The sequence below is a fragment of the Schistocerca nitens genome, chromosome 7 (genome assembly GCF_023898315.1).
Source record: "Schistocerca nitens isolate TAMUIC-IGC-003100 chromosome 7, iqSchNite1.1, whole genome shotgun sequence".
Taxonomy (NCBI): domain Eukaryota; kingdom Metazoa; phylum Arthropoda; class Insecta; order Orthoptera; family Acrididae; genus Schistocerca; species Schistocerca nitens.
Window position 1 is genome coordinate 370,441,191 of NC_064620.1, and position 22,245 is coordinate 370,463,435.

The 22,245-nt window shown below is 38.8% G+C and overlaps 1 protein-coding gene across 5 annotated transcripts in view; it reads left to right on the forward strand.

The window, feature by feature from the left end:
- Positions 1-492: 492 nt before the first annotated feature.
- Positions 493-22,245, forward strand: part of LOC126194736 (histone acetyltransferase KAT6A-like) — a 72,204-nt gene continuing 50,451 nt past the window's right edge. For 2 of the 5 annotated variants that reach the window (XM_049932991.1, XM_049932996.1), the window contains exons 1-5: positions 1,035-1,270; positions 1,376-1,413; positions 6,934-7,422; positions 8,048-8,610; positions 16,855-17,418. In XM_049932991.1, coding sequence (XP_049788948.1) covers positions 1,386-1,413; positions 6,934-7,422; positions 8,048-8,610; positions 16,855-17,418 — 1,644 coding nt within the window. In that variant the 5' untranslated portion in view covers positions 1,035-1,270; positions 1,376-1,385. Of the gene's footprint in view, positions 843-1,034; positions 1,271-1,375; positions 1,414-6,933; positions 7,423-8,047; positions 8,611-16,854; positions 17,419-22,245 lie in introns of those variants that run through there. The other 3 variants (XM_049932992.1, XM_049932993.1, XM_049932995.1) reach the window with 3 other exon arrangements.

Sequence of the window (22,245 nt, forward strand, 5' to 3'; positions counted from 1 at the left end):
TTCGACTGCGCAGATTTAGAAAAAATATAGAAAACTTAAATTAGAATGACTGAAATGTAATTTGAGGGCAGTCCTTGCCGTTATAGAAGTCTGAATCAGAACACCAACTCGTTATTATAAATGGAACACATGCGTGTTCTGCTGTGCTTAATCAGCCGTATTATTTGCCATTTGGCAATGGGATACGAAGTTCGTTCCTCAGCTCACTTTTTCTGTCTTCCGATGTTCTCTTCGTTGCAGCTTATAGGAAAAACAACAAGTGTGTTATGTAAACGCTCTTCCGTTTTTGTCGTCTGGAAATTATTCATGGCTAACTAACAGCTGTTTCCCTTGGTCTGTATACCCACGAGTGCATCTGGTGGGGGGGAGTAGAGAACTGGCGCTCTGCTGCTGCTGTTGCCAAGTCTTCAACAAATCCTGCTTGGTTCGGGTTCGCTCGGCACATGGCGGCGTTCGGCTTCAGTCGGGTTCTGGCTACCGCTCCTACGGCTGTGTTTGGTGCGCCTGTGACGCCAATCTCGGCCTTACAGGCAGAGACCATTTTCACTTCCCCCTCTCCGCAGCCCATGCTGCAGCCGCATTTCACAGTACACCACGGTTCATGGGAGTACACACTCAGGAACAGGAGCGGATAAGTTTAGTGTATGTGGAAAGTGGTAGTGGGCGGTGACTCATCAGTCAAGGTACTTACTTAAGCACTCGTTAACAAACACTAATCCTGAAGCGGTGACGTAAGACTTACAGTGTTGTCAGTTCTTTAACTACGGTGTGAACTTTTTAGTACATATTACTACAAATTTATTTCTTGCGCTTCGATGTGGAAATGGTTTTGGTGTCACGTGGTAAGTTTTCCATATATTCATATTTCCCGCATTTTTTATTATTTTTTGTCATGTTAAAGCGTTCGTAGTTTGTCCATGAAGTTGTTCGACTGTCGGAAGATATACCATTCGCAACTTCCGATGTTAAGAATAGATAGCTATTCCATAGATTAACGCCATTGGAAGAATGTAACCACCATGTTTGTTACATCTTTATGATTGACGTGCGTAAGTTGAGGAACGATGTTTGGACTTGTATAAGGAATTTGTTGACGTAAACAATTGGTAACTGATCCAGATGAGTGTTGACGGCCGCAGTGCCCAAGTGAACGTGGTAGTTGTATACGTGTGTAACAGTGCTGCTTCAAATGCCGGCACAAGAGAAATGTAGGCAGTGCTTCGATTTAGGAATAATGAAGATCATGTTTATACAGTCAAGATGGCAACGGGTGATTGTTTAATTACCCTTCTTTGAAATGTTTAGTGTACTTTATTATACTTATCGAGTTGGTGAGTATGCAATCATCTCTCTAATATATTTTTTACTGTTGTAGGAGGCTTGCCATGAACATACCTGCAGCATCAAAAACTGGTGAGTGGTTTACGCTGTAGAAGGTCGAGTGCAATAGTGATTAACGAGGTATCATCGTAGTTTATTTCTGGTTAAAAGCTTGTTTTGTTTTTTAATTCGAATTTTCCCGAACAGTCCAACGGAGATTCGTTCATAGCTATAAACATAATAAAACATTCAATGAAAATCACGAAGATTGTAGTACGGTACTCGGCATTATCAATAATTAACTTGTGGGGGAAACAGAAGGAAAAATGTTCACGTAGAAGACTGACAATGGCTCGCGTCAACAGTGCATGGATGTAGCTTTGTTGGATTGATCATTTACGTTTACAATGTGTAAGGGTATTGTATTATAATCATTATTTAAAAATAAATACTTATCTGCTTTTTCAAGGATTAACATGTACACAGTGCGTAGTTTCATTGGGAAGATCGGTGAACATTTTCGTATGTGGCATGTACAGCGTTAACGTTGAGAAAGTCACTCTTCGGGGGAAAACAACCTCTTGAAACAAAAAACGTCCACTTCTATAGATAGGTGACAATCTGAAACATTGGAGTATATGTGACAACAGAAATATAAATCAAATAGTATAGTTATATCTGGATGCAGTTAATTAAAACAGTATCTTCACCGGTGAAGTATTGTTGCATGTCAGCAGTATTGCCCCCCCCCGCCCCCCTTCGCATGGTAAAATAATCGTTGATGAATTTAAAACAAGCCTGTAGTGTTAGTGCAGGCAAATTTTCAGCATGACTACAAAATTTTGCATTATGCTTGATTATCATAGTCTTTTGATTGGTGGTCGCATGTTTTAACCTGAATCTTGGTTTCTCGAATTCAGTTTTCATTTTTCCTTTGCGAGTTATATGATTGACAGCTATCCTTTATTTCACATGGTATCTGTAATTGTTAGAAGAAGCGACTATAATTGTATTAATTGCAACCACATAAATGATTGTTGTAAGCTTGTAATAATTTTTTTTCTGCCTGAGCATGACAGAGGCCACCCCCGTTCCTTCCCCTGTTCCCTCGTTTCTTTATTTATTTTTCGTATTTGTGATTAGAAATGGTGTAATATTTATTTGCTGGTCGTGCTTTTACTTCTGTTTCATCAGTCACTAGAAATGTAGTTTTCTTGTCTGTTGTGTTTGAAATATTTGCTGGCATCAGTTGTTGTAGGTCTAGTCAGTCACCATCAGTGGTAGTATACGGTACCACACGTGGATGTACCCTTGCTCCATTTCTGAGCAACACCATTAATATGGTGATGGAAACAAAAGAAAAATTCGGAGTAGGTATTAAAATTCATGGAGAAGAAATGAAAACTTTGAGGTTTGCCGATGACATTGTAATTCTGTCAAACAGCAAAGGACTTGGAAGAGCAGTTGCATGGAATGGATAGTGTCATAAAGGAGGATATAAGATGAACATCAACAAAAGCAAAACGAAGATAATGGAATGTAGTCGAATTAATTCGGGTGATGCTGAGGGAATTAGATTAGAAAATGAGACACTTAAAGTAGTAAAGGTGTTTTGGTATTTGGGGAGCAAAATAACTGATGATGGTCGAAGTAGATAGCATATAAAATGTAGGCTGGCAATGGCAAGGAAAGAGTTTCTGAAGAAGAGAAATTTGTTAACATCGAGTATAGATTTAAGTGTCAGGAAGTCGTTTCTGAAAGTATTTGTATGGAGTGTAGCCATGTATGGAAGTGAAACAGGACGATAAATAGTTTAGACAAGAAGAGAATAGAAGCTTTCGAAATGTGGTGCTACAGAAGAATGCTGAAGATTAGACGGGTAGATCACATAACTAATGAGGAGGTGTTGAATAGGATTGGGGAGAAGAGGAGTTTGTGGCACAACTTGACTAGAAGAAGGGATTGGTTGGTAGGACATGTTCTGAGGCATCAAGGGATCACCAATTTAGTATTGGTGGGCAGTGTAGAGGGTACAAATCGTAGAGGGAGACCAAGAGATGAATACACCAAGCAGATTCAGAAGGATGTAGGTTGCAGTAGGTACTGGGAGATGAAGAAGCTTGCACAAGATAGAGTAGCATGGAAAGCTGCATCAAACCAGTCTCAGGACTGAAGACCACAACAACAACAACAACCATTAATATGAATTTTTAGCATTTTTATCTGTATGCACTGTTAATGTTCATTGCATATTTTTTAACGTCTTTGGAAATGCCATTTTTAATTTTCTTATGATAATTTGAAAGTGAGTCTCTGCTCAAAACTGTCATCGAATGAATAAAAAGTAAACATTTGGTACTTGACTGGCTTTTCATTCTACCATTAATATGTTTGAAGGATGCTGTTCTTTCATTTTATGCGAGTGTTTTTAAGCTGAGAGTAGCACTGTCACCATAGAAAATAATTATTGATGTTTCGTGTTGGTTGTTAGTGCTGAAGTGTTCAGGTGAAATGCATTTAGCTTGATAATTTCAAAAATATGTTTATATACTATAGGCTGTAAGAGGAAACTGTTAACAGATAATGTAAAAGGTGTAAAACTTTTGGGCGTGTGAAATAGTAAAATGAGAATATCACGTAGTGCTCCTTTTCAAATACTTAAAATGCTGAACCTGTATGGGACGAAATTACAAGTTTTATTGGAAGAGTATTTCTTTTTTTATGTGAGTCATCCACACTTTTCATTGGATTTGCTAGACTTATTGTGATGGTTACAAGCTGGTGCATTCAACAAGACTATAGCTAAATTTTTTGTGACCTTATTTAGGATTGCTTGTACACCATTTGCCATAATTGATGTTCTCAGTACAATCTTAAACAGGAAAAAATGCGAGAAATGCTTGGTGGGTATGGTGTAAAGACTGTAGCAGGTCTGGTACACAGTGCGCTAGTGAAAAATCAGTATCATTCCCAGATACATTATGTGCAGGGTTCATTTGTTGGTACATTACAACCTATAGTTTTATGTGATATGTTTTAGAAGCTACCATTTGGTAACAGTGTGCCATAATTATTATTATTTAAACCGGAGGTGAAGAGACGGTTTGTTCTGTAGTGTTTCATAGTTATGGATTTAGTTGAATTAGGTATTAGGTAACTAATGCAAATGCCTTGCTAATCATGGGTAGTGCTTCTGCACAGCAATGTCAAGAGAGTTATGCTAATTTGACAGTCTTCTGGAGAACCTGAAAGTTAAATCAAAAGCAGAGTTATGACAGAATGGTTGGAGATTGTGACTGTAAATGAAACAGTTTTAAAAGAGTTAAAGACAATCAAAAATCGCAACAGGCAGGGAAGTGCCTCACAAGAATTCACTACTGTTGAGCTTGACATTAGGCTGGGGTTGGATTGTTAGGGGGAAGGTGACCAGACAGCGAGGTCATCGGATTAGGGAAGGATGGGGAAGGAAGTCGGCTGTGCCCTTTCAGAGGAACCATCTCAGCATTTGCCTGGAGTGATTTAGGGAAATCATGGAAAACCTAAGTCAGGCTGGCTGGAAGTGGGATTGAACTATCGTCCTCCCGAATGCGAGTCCAGTGTCTAACCACCGCACCACCTCGCTCAGTCTTTGACATTAGGCCTACATATGTGGTGGTATTGTGTGTGTGTGTGTGTGTGTGTGTGTGTGTGTGTGTGTGTGTGTGTGTGTCATAATTGTAGAGAAATGTGTACGTTGCCCAGAAGATTTAATTTTCAGTAAGCTTCCATTAGAACTGGAAATGTGTTATAAGATCCAAAGTCTTTAAATTTAAGTTGATAGATCTCTTTGTGGCACACTGGTATTGTATACATCATAGCAGTTGGATACTTTCCTCTGTAATGTGTTACTTATTTGTGTAGTATTTCACAATTTTTTTTTTTAACCTCATTAATTCTTCAGTCTCTTTGTCTTATAAATTTTCAAATGAGCATTCTGTAAACTACACACTGACTCATTCCAAGAACAAGTAGCTTTGGCTTACACGGGTCCAAATATAACTAACAAATGTAAAATCAAAGAAAGGAGCCATCTTTGGTGGTCTTGGAAGACCTTGTGGATAATCTGAACTATATGAAATCTTAATGCCAATCTGCGGGAGTAATCATTTAGTGTGTTACACAGAATGCCCTACTTTCACAAAGTGAATTTGTGATTTATGCTTAGTGGTAACCAAAGCCACGATGGGAATGTGTGTCGATGCATAATATGCACTTGTCTGGTAACAAGTATTGGTAACTTCAAATCATCAAACTCAACCATACACCAAAAAGTTGAAATGGGATTTTTCTCGTTTGATGAATTGTTGTCATTGATCAGAGCTCAGTAATTCTGCAGGGCCTTTAAGAGTGGAAGCTGCCAGTTGTAAATGTAGGTGTCATTACTTAGTACACCATAATATGTGAGAAAATGATTGATGAGACTGGGAGGGTATTACACTTATTCTGAAGCCACAGGACTGACAATTAATGCTTTTAGTAGTGTTCAGGGGAGGAGATTCAGTTCAGTGAAAAACCACTCACAAATTGTAATTTACTTGACTGTCATTGGCAGGTGCAGATAATGAGTTATCTCCACAGGCAAAACTCCTGCAGAGATTTATGTTTGCTTTTGAAAAGAGAGCCATTATTCCTGCTTGTAATAAAACTTCCAAACAATGAAAAGTCCTGGATGGAATAACAAGAATATGGAAAGGATAGACTGCTACTGATCACATAGAGGAGGCGCTGAGTCGCAGGCAGGCAAAGTGAAAAAAGACTGTGAAAATATTAAGCTTTTGAATAAATCTTTCTTCGAAAGTAGAAAACACACACACACACACACACACACACACACAAAAACCACAAAAAAATTACAACTCGGACAAACATAGCCACTGCCGCCAGCACTCAGAGGCTGTGGTGATGTTTGTGTGTGTGTGTGTGTGGGGGGGGGGGTGTTCTATTTTGCAAGAAGGACTTTATTCGAAAACTTAATATTTTAGCAGTCTTTTTTTCGTTGTGCCTCTGCAATTCACTTCTTCTAAGTGGTGAATAGGAACCTATTGTTTCCAAGGTGTCAGTAAGATTTTGGTTGTCCTCATGGGTGGAAACATGCAGTTACCTCAACTAGGAAAGAATTCTCACAGTAATGGGGATTGAACTTCTCGCATTAATGGAGATTGAACTGAACAAAAAAATATATATACTTTGTGAAATGGTCAAGGTTATGTATGCTTAACATTTCTGTGTTAATATACAAGCACAAGCTCCATGTGTTGAACTGTATAGAATGCTGTTCTGGATTTTATGTAAATAGTTTTTCATCTTTATATGTAGTTCATGCTGTTTATGTTGGTGCATCAGTGTGCCCAAAAAACCAAAAAACTGTCAAAAAGTAATGAAACTGGTGACTGAAGTTGTTCATGCGCGTGCGCGCGCACACACACACACACACACACACACACACACACACACACACAATTTTTCTTTACACTTAAAATAACATAAAATGTAATATTTATTTCAATTGTTATTACACATGTTCAGTATCTCATTTTCATTGATTATTAACAACAACAAAATCATTTTTTGCAGATGTTGCTGCTTCAGACCAGTTCACTGACAGTGGAGTAAGTGAGGGAGAAGATACTGCAGAAGAACAGTGTGTTGGTCGTTTCTACTGCCGTGCATGTAATTATACGGACTTCAAGTCTCGTTACCAGTTTGAGCAGCATCTTTTAAGACATGTCAGTACACCATCTATAGTGGTAGAGCGTCTGGGTCGCTCAGATTTTAGGAGGAGTGTTTCGAGGAAAGCAGTCACCACGCCACGTAAACCAGCTGCCGTAAAGAGCGTCAGCTCCTACATTGTTCCAAAGATCAAAAGCAAGAACTCTCCACTTAAACTTACTTTAAAGCTTTCTGCTGAATCTGGGAACAAGGAGCGTTCATTTGAAGTTGTCACCCCAAGGACAGTTCTCTTAGGTCCAGGTGAATGCTTTGCTTTAAACGGTGGTCCACTTGAGCGCATAAAGACGGAGCAGGAGTCTTCAAGCCAGGAAGTGGAGAAACATTCAGTGTCAGGTAAATATTGGTACTGGTACATCGTGAAATCTGTTTGTTGTTCATTCTCAGAACATAATTGTGAATTAAGGTTTGGGAAAGTTTCATGCAATTTGATGAAATAGCTTTTTGAAATATAGTATGATTACATTGGGGGAGGGGGCAAACAGCGAGGTCATCAGTTCCGTTGGATTAGGGAAGGAAATTGGCCATGCCCTTTCGAAGGAACCACCCCAGTATTTGCCTGAAGCAATTCAGGGAGATCATGGAAAACTAAATCAGGATGGCAGGGCGTGGGTTTGAACCGTTGTTCTTCCGATTGTGAATCCAGTGTGCTAACCACTGTGCCACCTTTCTCGGTAATACAGTGAGGGTTTATATAATGTATGCCATTATCTTTCTTGAAAGTTCTTCTGAGACGATGAAAAAGTGGTACGTGTAATTCTTTGTGTACTGGCTCAATAATTTTGTTTTCTGCTACCAACAAATGCATTGTTAAAAGTTTATCCTCTGCTCACATTGCCATATGAATATCATTATTATCGTAATTACCGTTCATATTATTACTGCTGTAGTATGAACAGAATACTGCTCGTGTACAATATTATTTTCCTTTATTTAGCTTATAATATTTGAACACCCACAGGTGTGGAGGGGCCAGGGGAAGACGTGCCTGCTCCTGAGCAAGGCTCAGGAGCTGAACAGGCACAAGAAGATCCACAACAGCCTCGCAGTGAAACTGCGAGTCCTGAGGAGGGAGGGACAGCGCAGGACACATCCACACGGAACACTACCGAAGAGTCCAACGAGGCCGAAACTGACGATTTTGTACCACCAGAAGGATCATTTTCTCCTAATATGGTACAAGTAAATAATGGGGCACTGGCTGACCATTCACAGTCATGTTCTCCAGATTTTCCTAGTACCTCACCAAACTTACCAGATGGAGAGCAGCACCTTTCACAACATTGTGATGGTGACGCAACAAATAGTGGTGACAGCCATCATGACACTGTTTCCGAAGAAAATTCGAACTGTAGAGAAGGCCCACCAAGCCTTGTTAATGAAGACAGTCACCATACCAATTCTAATTTTTCTTGGGCAGATGTGTCCTCCACTGGTATGGAAAGCCTCTCTTCTAATTCACAGCCACAGGAAGAGAGGGATCCACTTATGCTTCCGGAGCAAGGCCAGCAGGGAATGATGCAGGTAAATTACGAAATATTACATTTAGTTGTGTTTTTCTCTTTGTTATTGTGTGTCAGCATGTACTTTTAATCAAAAGTTTCTTCCAATCTCTTTTTTAAACTTTTGTTTCTCCTTGAATATGGATTTTTAGTTTATTTCTACATATTTATTGGCTGACAGTTGTAGTTTTTGAGCCATTTCTTACTAAAGTAAAGCTGATAAACTGCACTCCTATACATGTGTGACCACATGGCTGTTGGACAGAAAAAAAATCCTCTCTTTTCACTTTACATTGTTTATTATGTCTTGCCAACCTTGAAATCTTTAAACAAGCTGAATTAATTTACTGTCATTTTGGCACTTCTGGTGCTGCAGTATACTGTGGGGTAGCCTGTAAGGATTTGATTTTGTCCCACTTTGCCTTCTTGTGCAATGGAGCATCATTCTCAACCGTGGCCCAATGTGTTGACTGTAATCTGCAATATCCTGCTGAAGTTCATCCCTTTGACCAATGGATTGCCTGTTTTAGTATGTGGAAATAGCAAATAACTCAGTACTTCCATTTCTTGAAATCTCGGTATGAAGGAGTTTTGAAAACTCTTAGTAGGCAAGAGATTTTGTTTACAGAAGCTAAAAATTTCATATTGTTTTGTAGAAATGTAGCAAAAACTTGCTAGATTGGGACTTTGAAGTATGATTGTAATGCATTACATTTCAACTGTTAATGTTACATTACACGAATACCTACAAACAACTGTACATTGTATGGCAGAAGGTACTTCACGGGTATATAATTCAGTACGAGGACAAATACCTGTTATCTTATTTGTTGTTGGTCTTTTAGTGAGGTGTGGTATTGGAGTACTAGAATTACTGCACTCCTTTCCTTGAATACTGGTTCTTCACATCTACATGAAAGATCTCTCGGAGAACATTATCACCTTTCTTCTAAAGATTTTCGTAAGTTCTGTGAGTATTTGTGTCATTCTTAGTTGATAAGGAGGCAAAATGGTGCACTTGTACTTTATGACCGGCTGTGTTAGTCTTTTTATCTGGCTTTTGCAGATATGATACAGCCCAGAACCCTTCTAGCAAATCGGAATGTCTTTCCTCACTGTTGATTTAAAGTGTTTGATCCCATTTCATAGGGCTTCATGTTATTACTCAAAGATATTTAGGTGAAATAACTAGCTCCAGAAACTTACTCTGATCTTCTAATTGGATGCTATTGGTTTCATTTTTTCTTTTTTTTATGGGGTTTCTCATGCTGCAGTAAAACACAGGTTTTGTGACCGTAGTTTGGTTTGCATGCAAAGCTGTTTATCCCTTTAAACTGGCGAACAAATTAGTTAGCAGGCCAGAGGAATTATTGCCTCCAATTTAAACATGTAGTATAAAGAGATGTGGTGATCAAACCATTACCTCCGGAAATAAGATTAAGTACAACACTAAAGGGAAGGAATAAGTTGATGCATTCATCAAATGTACGAAGCTTTCAAATTTTTGAATATTACATTGTTTCAGATCTAAATTTAATTCTTCTGAGGAAAGAAAAGAAGTTCAAGAAAAGTAACAAGCAGGCCGGTCAGTTACAATATAGTTGAGAAGTGGCAATATTTCTACAGCCACTGATTCTGTATCATCTATTTCTAGAACTGTGTCCTCTTACTGGAACATCCCACTGGCACTTATGTCCTTAATTTTTCCCCCTAGCTGCAGTGGTTTCCCTTAACTTGGGCTATGAGCATACTGCTCATTTTCCCATTTTTAATACCGTGTCTCCATCTTACCCAAAAGAATGAACCTAGGTGTTGAAAGATATACTGGTCTTTTTCTTTTATTTGAATGTTCATCCATTTTGTCCACCCCTCACTTTTCCCATCTTTTATCCTTCTCCCCTCCCCCCCTCCCCACTCCGTCACCTGAGTTTTATCATGTTTTTTGAACATTTAGGCAGTACTCTTACACCTGTCACGGTGGTTTTTGTTTTTTAAGAGTGTCATACTTTGTCATAGCAAATACTCATCACTGGTCTTCTAGATGAAAATTCAATGAACGAATGAACAGAATATCAGAGAGGGTGTACATGCCTGGGGCAGCCAGCAAATGTGGGAAGCTCCTGAGGAGTTCTTTGAATTGTAATTTCGACTGATAAGAGCTGACACTCCTACAAGAATTTTACTTTAAGCGCTTACTGCAGAATAATACTACAGCAAATAAAATTTAAAGTGCAAAGGAAATGCGCCATTTACAACAACAAAACACTGTGTGCACACCAGCGTCTGCTGACAGCAACTATGTCAAAGGCTTTAGGGCAAAGACTGTGCAATACTTCATAAAAGGAACTGCTTTCAGTGAGTGTGACATTACAACTATGTAAATTGGTCGTGGGGAAAATACTGCGAATGGTAGTGTGAGAAGCATTACTTCCTAAGTAAATTTCCTTTTGCACAAGATTAATTATGTTATGTGTAGGAATGTGCGATGAATTTCGTGAATCACAGTGTATTTGACTATTATGCAAAATTTAAGCCTTTGAGGACCACCCATGTAGAATAATTATGTTACGTGTAGGAACATGCGATGAATTTCTTAAATGACAGTGTGTTTGACCCTCGTGCAAAATTTAGAACTCTGAGAACCAGCCACATAGAAAAATTTCAGGGCCAGAAGACCATACATTTATGTCATTATTTATAATTCTACTGGCATATTTGTGTTTGATTTATCTTAAAGGCTAACACATGCAAGAAAGACCGATACTGCATGTGAAAACTTAGTTTCTCTTGTAGCTATACTGTACATAAATCAATTTAAACCATTAACTTTCCATGTTGTGTGATTGCACTACTTAACACAATGATGTTGCTGTGTCTGAAAACATCACATGTCTTATGCTGTGAATACCAGCTGTTGGCTGGTGAGATCATGTGACGTGAGCTATGATTGGCTGACAAAAGCGCATGGCTATCTCAATTTCAGTGCTTCGAAAACTGACAAGCTGTGTTTGGTGGAACTTGTATTTGTACTTTTGTAATATGAAAATATGCAGTGTACATGTTGCTGCGCATCAAAGATCTTCCCAAAATGTCTTGTTTTATTTGCTGGCTTTTGTTCCTAAAGTGTCAGGAAGCTCTACACCGGTGTAGAAAACTATTACCAATTAAAAGATTCATAAGTTTTATAGATCTAGGGGAAAGTATATTGTCACATAACTTGCAAAATCGTATTTTCATGTGGGAAAAATGTTTTTTTATTCGTAAATTTGTTTTCCTTGTCTGTGTATGCATCCTGTCAATGCATTTACGTTATTGACAATGCTTTTTGTTTATTTGTTTTAAAACATTCTGGGACAAATTTGGAGCAGAACCCTTTTATAAAAGATTATGAAGTAGATAACTCTCCATTATACATTACTAATTTTGTGAAACATAGAGTAGACGCGAGTTGTCACAGAACTGAAACAGTCACTTTCTAATGACAATAAACATACTACTTAACTTTGGGGATGTAAAAAAGTTCATCTTTACTGCAGTTAAACCACAGGCATTTGACAATTATTAACTGTGAGTCCATTCGATTTTCTTTATGTAAGGTAGGAGAGATTGGTTTTTACAATCTGTAAACAAATATTGACAATACTGCCACTGTCTTTGTAACTAGGAATGAGGGACTCTGTATTTTTCATTTAACATTATGTGTCTCTTTGAGGTAGGTCCAGTTTTCATAAGTATATAAATCGATAGCCAGGCATGAGTTAATGACAGGAGAGGGTCATAAAGTACTCTGTTTATTTGCAGTAAGATTTTCATGATTATGATGTTTATTTGTCTTCAAAGCATGTTTGAGGTCTCTTTCAAGATTATCAACATGATATATCAGTGGACTTCTGCTCAGGGTTCAAAAATTGTCTTGATTTTGTTATAGTCTTCATTTTGTGACAAAATTTACATAGTAAACCGTTGTGGTCTTCAAACCCATCTTCGGGCTGTTGACTCTCTCTCTTAACTCAGTCACGTTTTTGGTGTGTGCAGCTGCTGCTCCTGGGCTACTATATGTTTGTATCAAAATTTGTGCAGCATTTTTGTGAACTGTATATTTGTGCAAGTTATTGTTAATGCACACCAGGAGCGGTTTATCAAATAAAAATGAAAGTGCATTGAATACATTGAAGAGAATGGGTGGTGACTTCTATGGGGCACAGATTAGTAGGGACTGGAAAAATTTGCATTTTGTGGTAAATGCGAAATAGATGTGAATTCTGCCTCAAAATACGAAAACATGAAATTACTTAATAAACACTACTTCATTGTGCATTGTATCTAGATGAACTATTTTATTATAGATAGTTTGAAATAGTCTTATTTTCTGCATATAAATGTGGAAAATGTGAACAATTATCTGTTACTGGTGTGGTAAACCATCTGGCAAAGCCCAGTTTGAAAAAGTAATGTGCATAAAAACCTCTGTGCAAAATAAAATGTATATAAACGCGGCGACATACCAATACGCTCAATGATCTGATGCCATGCCACTTGTGAGTGCTTGAATGGTCTATTTAAGATGCCGCATAGTACGTAATAATCAGGTGTGTGATGTAGAATTTTATAACAAAGAAACGTGTGTGTTTGTTAAATAAAGCTCAAAAGCTGGTATAATGTGGACACCTCTAACATGGAAGATTGGGTGACTGAGGTTTTTAACTGTGGTTTTGTCAAATACTGCTAGAAGTCTGGCCTGTACCTGTTCCCGGTTGCTTAGTGTCGTGCATTGCTCATTGTTCTCTTTTCTTATTTTGAAATACGTGAAGCTACTAATCCAGGTCCATCACGGATTTAGATTATGACCCTTACAACACCGTAAGAGATTGGTGATCAGTGTAACATCATCTCAGTTCTGCTGTAGGCTGCCGTCCCCTGAGGCGGCGCTTGTTTCCACTCACCACTCCTCTCACATCTGACGGTCAGAATTCTACTTTGTTCACACTCAGGGCCACCTGCTGCTATAGCAATTGGAAAGCAAAATCTGTAACATTTTTGACTACGCTGAAATTCTTCCCCTACCGTTAAAATAGAGTTACCGTATGTTCAGTTCTACTTGCACGCTGAATGACCATGAAAGGTTGAAATTAATAGTCTGCAGATTTTGAAATCATCAAATTGGGCAAGAAAAGACAAATAACGTCCAGAAACACCCTAAATCGGAGACGCATTCAGCTAACTGGTGGGAAAATGTTGCTTTTCAACAGAACATTAATTTTTGAAAGCTTCAGAACAACCAGTTGAAGAAACCTAAGGCCGTTTCGGAGAAGAAAACGGTGTTAGTTTTTTTTTTTTTTTTTTTTTTTTTTTTTCAAAAGCAAACATTTGAATCAAAAAGTTCCCAGCAATTTCAACAAACTTAGGCTTTGTTTGCCCCCATGTATGCAGCATAATAACCTGTTAAATGTACGTGTCTAATCATTTACAGACAAAAAATGTGAATTAAATAATGGTGTGAAATTAGCACAAAAAAAAGTGAATTTTGCCAAAAATAGATGCTACATTTTCTGGTCCCCATGAGTGAGGATGTCAGTAGTGAGAATAGTGGGTAGTTCGTCTTTGTGGATTAAAACACTCATATTGCTCACTCACACATACATTTAACAGGTTATTATGCTGCATACATGGAGGCAAACAAAGCCTAAGTTTGTTGAAATTTCTGGGAACTTTTTGATCCAAATGTTTGCATAACTCACTATCAAATTTCTCATTTGTGTAAACATGAAGTTGCTGAAAATTTGAGGAGACTGAATATTTAAATCCATGGCATTGTGTGTTTGCCTAGCATAGCGAGTTCTTGAAAGCCTGAAAACATTGAAAATCCACTGTCTGTGGACAAGCATTGCTGATAAGCAAATTAACTCCATACAGTCACAGTGAAGGCAGACAATTTTCAACTTTTTGTAAAATTTGTTTATGGGCACTGTGTCCATTTCATTATTCACTGAAGAACCGGAATGAAGGCCTTCAATTTAAGGAACTGCACTCAGCAATGTTCACCAGTGAAGGGGAAAAATCCTTGAATCATACCACCACCTGTTACCATGTATGTCAGTCAGTTAACATAAAATTTTTTGCATGTAGAGCAGTGTCTTACAAATCACTGTCACTGGATGAATAAAACTGACTTTACAGCCACAGTTACATTTTTCAAAACATCCAGTTTTATTCATACCATTGTACATGGCCTATCTGGAATAATGGCTGTTGGTTGCAAGTTTATGCTTTGACAGTGGACTGTGCTGTCGCCAGAAGCTCCAGCACAGTCTCATCTTCCATGGCACTGTTGTAGATACACGGAAATGTTTCAACACAGAGTGTAGTTAGACACAGAGGGAATAAATTGTTGCCATACCTATAAAGATAACAAAATTTTGGAAAAATTCAGATCTATTCAAAAACAGTTCTTTCTCAGGGCTGCACAGATTATTTTCATACATAAATTGGAGTTACTTTCACTTCAATTGACTGGCAGTCTGTTTGTAAGCATAATTACAGCTTTCTTGGTTTCAGCAAATGTGTATGAATATAAGTTTATAGCACATACAGTTTGGCTTAATTTGTGCACTAAATTGTCATCTGTACTATAGCCCAGCACTCACATGCATTAATCCCCAAATTATTTTCTAGCTTCATGTTCCACTCCTTACTCCAATGAGCAGTCCTGCTTCCAACATTCTATACGCACTGCCTTTTTGAGGCAACTGTGACTGCTTGCCGCTAAAGAAACAAATGCAACCCTATCGATGGACTGCTGGTACATACAATATGCAGTGTATGTAGTGACAGTTATTTTAGCATGTGATGCTGATCTGCATCTGGAAAATTTTATGTTAAATGGGTTCGACTCCACTTGACTGCCGTCCTTATAGACCAGACCTGTTTTTACTGTGATTTTAATCTTTTTTATCACTTCTGGAATTAAACAGAGCATTATGGAAAACTTGCATGCAATGGGTAGTGACACACATTATAACTTTCTACAGTATGATATGCAGCTGTAAAAAAAAAAAAAAAAAAAAAATAGTTGTCACAACCAGGATACCTGTAGTCAGTTTCATTTTGACACAGTTCCCCTTTTGCACACTCCTAGCAAACACAAGTATTTGATCTGGTTTTTGACTTCATTGCTATAGTCAGGGATGCAGCAAGTATTGATTGGGCAAGCATTGTTCCAAATGTTTGGACACTAAACATTGATATCAAAGTTTTCTGTGGGTGGCTAAAGCTAAATGACTATCTGTACAGAATCCAGGATTAGTCCCAGCTTGTTTGAATTTGTGGTGGTTCAGATGTTCTGAAACTAGTTTTCACCCAACCTTCTCGAGTTTAGTAGTGTGTGAAGCTTCAGGCTGCAGTCCTGATTGTTTACCAGTTGTGTTTATGCCAGTCTTGTCTTTTGCTTGCAGTTGTAATTGTGTCATTTGGATGATTAGATTTACTGGTAGCTATTCAATAGGATATTGTCATAACTAACGCTGTCATTAACCTGAAGGTTGGCTTGAGCACCACACTGCTTTGTTAGGCGTGGTCCTCTTGGAGATGTGTGCCATTACCTTACTCCAACCTTTGACCTAACTTAAGTAGCGAGTAGGAGAACTTAGTTAAATGTAGGTTCCAAACCACGACACAACATACAATTTTTCAGGTTAATTAACATTTTCAGGGGTGAAAGACATTAAAAAAGATGTACAAATCGTAGGACCGACTGAAATTGAACTTGATGCTTTTAGATCCTTAGTCCTTTCCCTACCACTGATCCATATACTTGTTGTGTCATGCAAATAACATGCCATGGCCTCTGATTTTCTTTGGGATGTGACCTCATTAAATTTATATGAAAATGAGCTCACCTTAAATCAGTAGCTGTGTTGTGGGAAATTGAAAAGTGTTAATGTTACGAAACTGGGGTTATACTGTACTTTTAATTATGTTCTGTTTTTGAAAACACATAGTGATGTTTTGTGATCATATCACTCTTGTGTATTTTTGTTTATTTGTTTTGTGTTTGACATTTAGCTTCATTACAACACCAGATTCAATTTTTTTAATCAGTACTGAGATTTTGCTAGTTTTATGTTTATGGTTACAACTTTACTTTGCAATTTGCTTCATCATTTTCTTGTGCATGGCACTCAGTGACATACGTGACTGTGGTTATGCCTATTTCAATTCAGTTTACTTTATTATTTTACTAATAGCACCTGCACAAAACGTTTCACAGCTGCAACCATACCTGCAGGGTGACGAGAATGCTGGATCCATCCTGGGCCTGGGTGGTCCCCCTCCCGATGCGGTGGGAGTCCCACCTGGAGGTGACAGCTCCGATCCCTTGCTGCGAGGCTTCTTGTGTGAGCAGCCACCGGCAGAAAAAACTGCAGTTCCCGTGGCTGTTTCGGAAGCAGGGAGTATGGAAAGTCTCGGTCTGGGGTCAGAGTACATCTCACTGGAACGCCTTGGGGACGGAAGTAGTCAGGTGTCTTCTGGCTCATTTTACTGTGATGTCTGTGGAGAGCGTGCACCCGATCACTCTGCCTTGGAAGATCACCGAACCCGAGCATGTCACTACAAGTGCACGCACTCTGATTGTGGGGGTATGGTGCTAGCAACGGCAGACGAACTCCTGGCGCATCAGAATGCTTGCCACGGGGGTCCTCCGCCTCCACCTCCGCCACCACAGTACATTCACGCTGTGCCGGTGGAGCAGCTCTCCCAGCCAGTTCAGCGTCTTCCTGCACCTGTCTCCATGTCTCAGCCACCGCAGCTTCTGCCTGCTTCACAACAACAGGTATCAGGCTCTGTACATTTATGATACAATGGTATATGTGTAACAACATTATGGGCTGTGATAACTTTATTCTGATGTTAACGATAACTGTTCATCAGTTACGTCCTCTCAAATTGCAAATCAGCAGAAATGTGTTGCAATGTTAAAGAATTTCAAGAAATTTTTATCTTCATTTAATTAGTGGGAAGAACCTGCAAAGTTTGAAAAGACTTGTGGAATTTATAGTACTGATTGTCCTGACAAGATCTCGCCAGTTCAATGTTGGAAGAATCGTCTGCTTACAGTGTCTGTAGAGTAGCGCATTGTAGTCTTAGGTTTCGCTCAACAGATGAAATATAAATATGCGGTTGGATTAATCAGTAACACACAGCAAAAAATTTTAATAGTTTTGTCAAAGTAAGTTATACAAATCTTTTTGAGATAATTCAACAGGTGAGCAAAGTAATGCATCTTTCCCTTAGAGCAAAGTAATGCATCTGTCCCTTAGAGTAAAGTAGCACATCTTTCCCATAATGCTGCAGCTTTCATATAACTTGTTCAAAGACAATGTTTCAGTTCAGAGTGAACATCAGAACTGAAATATTGATCGTTCAGAATTGGTCAATTTGAGCAAACAAATGAATGTCCCATAATAATGGGTCTGGAATGGATGAATGATGAAGATTAAAAACTGTAATCATCATAATTTACTTTTGACAGCCATTGCTGGATGTAGGCTGCTTCCAGACTTCATGCATTATGTTCTTCTGCCACACCAGCACAATAGTGGTGTGCACATAAGAATGTGGGAGATGGGATGGTGTGCAGTGGCAGGGGGTGTGTACCAGATAACCCTCCAGCCAGTAGCATAATTTTGAAGCATGTGATTCATGGTGTATGGTGAAGGTAATTATTCACAGTAGTGTTCACATTGGGTGGCATAAAACAAACACAAGAAATATTAGTGACAACAATAGTTTTCCAAACGCATATATTGTTCTCGGGAAAGACAGTAGCAGAAACAATGGCCTAATGTGGCACTTATCCAGTAGCAGAAACAATAACCCAATGTAGCGCTTATTCCAGCGTTGCCAGATACGAGATTATTATTATTGTTGTTTTTGTTGTTGTTATCAGTCCAGAGACTGGTTTGATGCAGCTCTCTATGCTACTTTATCCTATCTAATCTTCAGCATTCTTCTGTACCACCACATTTTGAAAGCTTCTATTCTCTTCTTATTTATTAATTGTCCATATTTCACTTCCATATATGGCTACACTCCATAAAAATACGAGGGTAATCCCAAAAGTAAGGTCTCCTATTTTTTTTACAAGTACATAGACCTGTTTTTTTTCTACAATGGTTTACATCAGTTTACAGCTTCAACATTTAGCTATTTTGCAATATAGTCACCATTTCTGTCGTCACATTTTTGTAAACGCTGTGGCAGTTTTTGTACGCCCATGTCATACCAGCTCGTCGCCATGCTATTCAGAAAGTTATGAACCTCTTCTTTCACCTCGTCATCGGAGCTGAATTGCTTTCTAGTCAAATGTTCTTTTAACTTAGGGAACAGGTGATAGTCACTGGGTGCCAAGTCAGGTCTATAGGGTGAGTGGATGGGTGGGTGATTATGTTCCACTGAAACTGTTGCAGAAGAGCAGCAGTTTGCCAAGCGATGTGTGGGCAAGCGTTGTCATGAATAATGTGTACGCCCTTGCTCAACGTACCTCTTCTCCCGATCTGAATTGCCCGTTTGAGTTTTTTCAGAGTCTCACAGTACCTGTCAGCATTAATTGTGGTCCCAGTGGGCATAAAGTTGACCAACAATACCCCTTTCCAATCCCAAAAAGCAGTTGTCATGACTTTACCGGCAGACTGTGTTTTGTTTGATTTTCTGCAGCTTTGGTGAAGAAGGATGCCGCCACTGGTGTGATTGTTGCTTGGTTTCAGATGTAAAGTAGTATACCCAGGTTTCATCATCCGTGACAATTGAGTCCAGAAAGTTGTCCTGTTGTGCTGCAAGGCAGTGAAGAAATGCACGGGAAACATCAACTCGTTGCCGCTTGTGGTCTTTAGTCAGCATCCGTGGCACCCATCTTGCTCACACCTTCTGGTAGTTCAGTGTTCCCGTTAAAATTCTGTGAGCAGTGCTTCGTAAACCTCAGGAACCAACGTGCAGAGATCATCCAGGGTGATCCGCTGATCTTCAAGCATGCTTTGCTCAGCCTTCAACACTGTCTCCTAGAAATTGACGTTCTCCCGCTCCTTTGTTCGCCGTGATTTTCGACCCAACCAGCTGCAAACTCTCTAAACCATTTAGGAACATTTTTGACATCCATGCATGAATCACCATACATTTCCGTCAATTGGTGATGGATTTCAATTGGCACAGTGCCCTTTGTGTTCAAACTACCAAGCCAAGACAACGCTTCACACAGTGCGTGAAGCACTTTTCATAACAGTGTGACCAAATGCCACACAAACAGAGTTCTGGACTTACAGAAAAATAGGAGACCTCGTACTTTTAGAAAAGACTTCCTGACACTTAAATCTATACTCGGTGTTAACAAATTGTCTTCTTCAGAAACGCTTTTCTTGCTGTTGTCAGTTTACATTTTATATCCTCTACTTCAACCATCATCAGTTATTTTGCTCCCCTAACAGCAAAACTCATAAACTCATTTACTACTTTCAGTGTCTCATTTCCTAATCTAATTCCCTCAGCATCACCTGATTTAATTTGACTTCATTCCATGATCCTCGGTTTGCTTTTGTTGATGTTCATCCTATATCCTCCTATCAAGACACTGTCCATTCCGTTCAAATGCTCTTCCAGGTCCTTTTCTGCCTCCTACAGAATTACGATGTCATCAGCAAACCTCGAAATTTTTATTTCTTCTCCATAGATTTTAATTCCTACAGCAGATTTTTCTTTTGTTTCCTTTACTGCTTACTCAATACACAAATTAAATAACATCGCAAATAGGCTTCAACCCTGTCACATTCCCTTCCCAACCACTGCTTCCATTTCATGCCCCTTCAGAATTTGAAGGAGAATATTCCATTCGACATTGTCTAAAGCTTTCTGTAAGTCTGCAAATGCTAAAAAGGTAGGTTGCCTCTTCGTAAACTACTTTCTGTCTTTCTTTAATTTATCTTCTAAGATAATTTATTTGTTGGGCCAGTATTGGCTCACATGTTCCAACATTTCTACGTAATCCAAACTGATCTTCCCCAAGGTCGGCTTTTACAAGTTTTTCCATTCGTCTGTAAAGAATTTCAGTTAGTATTTCGCAGCTGTGACTTATTAAACTGATAATTTGGTAATTTTCACCCCTGTCAAAACCTTCTTTCTTTGGGATTGGAATTATATTCTTCTTGAAGTCTGAGGGTATTTTGCCTGTCTCATACATCTTGCTCACCAGATGGCAGAGTTTTGTCATGGCTGGCTCTCCCAAGGCTATCAATAGTTCTAATGGAATGTTGTCTACTCCTGGGGCCTTGTTTCCTACTTTCAGTGCTCTGTCAAATTCTACGTGCAGCATCATATCTCCTGTTTCGTTTTCAGCTACATCCTCTCACATTTCCATAATATTGCCCTCAAGTACGTCACCCTTGTATAGACCCTGTATATACATCTTCCACCTTTCTGCTTTCACTTCTTTGCTTAGAACTGGGTTTCCATCTGAGCTCTTCATATTCATACAGGTGGTTCTCTTTTCTCGAAAGGTCTCTTTAATTTTCCTGTAGGCAGTATCTATCTTACCCCTAGTGATATATGCCTCTACATCCTTACATTTGTCCTCTGGCCATCCCTGTTTAGCCATTTTGCACTTCCCGTTGATCTCATTTTTGAGACATTTGTATTCCTTCTTGCTTGCTTCATTTACTGCATTTTTATATTTTCTCCCTTCATCAATTAAAGTCAATATCTCTTGTGTTACCCAAAGATTTTTACTAGCCCTCGTCTTTTTACCTACTTGGTCCTCTGCTGCCTTCGCTATTTCATCTCTCAAAGCTACACACTCTTCTTCTACTGTATTTCTTTCCCCGTTCTTGTCAATCGTTCCATAATGCTCTCCCTGAAACCTTCTACAACCTCTGATTCTTTCAGTTTATCCAGGTCCCATCTCCTTAAATTTCCACCTTTTTGCAGTTTCTTCAGTCTTAGTCTACAGTTCATAACCAATAAATTGTGGTCAGAGTCCACATATGCCCCTGGAAATGTCTTACAATTAAAAACCTGATTCCTAAATTTCTGTCGTACCACTATATAATGTATCTGGAACCTTCCAGTGTCCCCAGCCCTCTTCCATGTATACAGCCTTCTTTCATGATTCTTAAACCAAGTGTTAGCTATGATTGTTATTCTGTGTGCAAAATTCTACCAGGCAGCTTCCTCTTTCATTATTTATGCGCATTCCATATTCACCTACTTCTTTTCCTTCTCCTTTTCCTACTATCGAATTCCAGTCCCCCATGACTATTAAATTTTCATCTCCCTTCACTATTTGAAATCTAACAAAAGAAACTATACTTAAAGAAAATAAATTATGAGAAAAATGAAACTTAGAACTAATAATTTCTTTTATCTCATCATACATTTCTTCAATCTCTTCTTTGTCTGTGGAGCTATTTGGCATATAAACTTGTTCTAATGTGGTAGACGTGGGCGTCACGTCTATCTTGCCAACAATAATGCGTTGACTATGCTGTTCATGGTAGCTGACCCGCTCTCCTACTTTATTTTAAATTCATTATTAAACCTACTCCTGCATTACCCCTATTTTATTTTGTATTTATAATCCTGTATTCACCTGACCAGAAGTCTTGTTCCTTCCGCC